The 1,318-nt window shown below is 61.6% G+C and overlaps 1 protein-coding gene across 1 annotated transcript in view; it reads right to left on the bottom strand.

Moving 5' to 3' along the window:
* LOC104991491 (copine-7-like) overlaps window positions 1-1,080 on the bottom strand; it is a 13,900-nt gene extending 12,820 nt beyond the window's left edge. The window contains exons 1-2 of the mRNA XM_010843989.1: window positions 1,007-1,080; window positions 672-770 (exon numbers count right to left, since the gene is read on the bottom strand). Coding sequence (XP_010842291.1) covers window positions 672-770; window positions 1,007-1,080 — 173 coding nt within the window. The remainder of the gene's footprint in view (window positions 1-671; window positions 771-1,006) is intronic.
* Between the last annotated feature and the right edge of the window lie 238 nt (window positions 1,081-1,318).

The raw sequence follows: 1,318 nt of genomic DNA on the forward strand, positions 1-1,318 counted from the left end.
GGGCTTAGGCGGGGCCGGGCCGAGAGGGGGCCCTGGAGCCTGGTGGGGAGGAGTGGGCGCTGAGCGGTGGCCTTAGCCCGCCCTTCGTCCCCATCCCCCTCCGTCCCCATCCCCCTTCGAGATGTCCGGGTTTCCACGGGTTCAAATCCCCAGTGGGAGAGGTTTGGGGTCCAAACTGGGTGGGCCCTCCCAGCATGACCAGAGCCCCACGGGGCCCCCTGCATGTGGAAACCTGCTCAGGTCAGGAGGCTCTCTGCTGGCCTAGGCATGGGCCCCAGGTCCCTGCAGGCTGCCCCCCTGGAAAGCCAGGGCCCAGTAGAGGCCCAGTTTAGCACCAAATCCACACCTCTCCCCATCCCTGAGACCCCAACCCCAGGCCTTGCTGCATTTAGTGAGGCATCATTCAGTCAGCAAGCATGTGGTGGGCACCCCCTGTGCGCTGGGCGCCTCCCGTGTGCCAGGTGCCTTGGGGCTGGGACTGGACGCAGGAAGAACAGGGTCTGCCTTCCCAGAGCCTGTTGTCCAGGAGCCAGTACAACCCCTGCTGTCCTGGGGGTGTCTACACTGAGGGTCAGGGTCTGGGGTCCTTCCACATGTGTCTGCTGCACTCAAATCAGAACAGGCCTGGGCTCCTTGGGAGGGGCCCCTCTCGTCCTGAGCTTCACCCTCACCTTGGGCCACCCTGTGCTTGCAGCGAAGCTGTGTGGAAGAGGAGGTGTTTGGTGGAGGCAGAAGCCACCTCCCAGTCCATTCTCTTTGCCAGTTTCTGCCTAAAAATAGGGCACAGACCTGGCCAAAAGCCATGGTGGGAGACAGGAAGGGGGTTTAAGGTGAAAGGGGATCCAAGGGCCAGGGGAACAGAAACCAGGTCTCGGGCACACTGGGCTCTTGTGAGCTCGGGCTGAGCCTTGGTCACCAGGACTCCAGAAGTTCCTGGGGTTGCAAGCCCCACCAACAACAGGACAAAGATGCTGCCCAGGCGGAGGTGGAAAGTGGAAGGTTGCACCCCAGGCTCAGAGGAGGGTTCTCCACAGGTGCGATGCCGAGGACAGCATCCTTAGCGGTGGGATACAGGTTCATACCCCAAGGGTGCCTGCAAGGCAAAGACCTTGTGCCCAATTTGCAAGAAGGGGAATTCTTTGCAGGCCAATCTGGTGCCTCCTTCTGCTGCCTCAAGCCTCCATGTCCCCCATCCTAGAAGCTGGCCCAGGTCCCAACAGCTTCAGAAACCAGCCGTTGGGAGGGCTGGCTTCTCTCTGTAGACAGTTACCAGCCTGGAGCCACTCTGGGCCTTCCAGCTCCTGCATCTTTCTTGGCC

Source organism: Bison bison, unplaced genomic scaffold, assembly GCF_000754665.1.
Source record: "Bison bison bison isolate TAMUID 2011002044 unplaced genomic scaffold, Bison_UMD1.0 scf7180017864192, whole genome shotgun sequence".
NCBI classification, from domain to species: domain Eukaryota; kingdom Metazoa; phylum Chordata; class Mammalia; order Artiodactyla; family Bovidae; genus Bison; species Bison bison.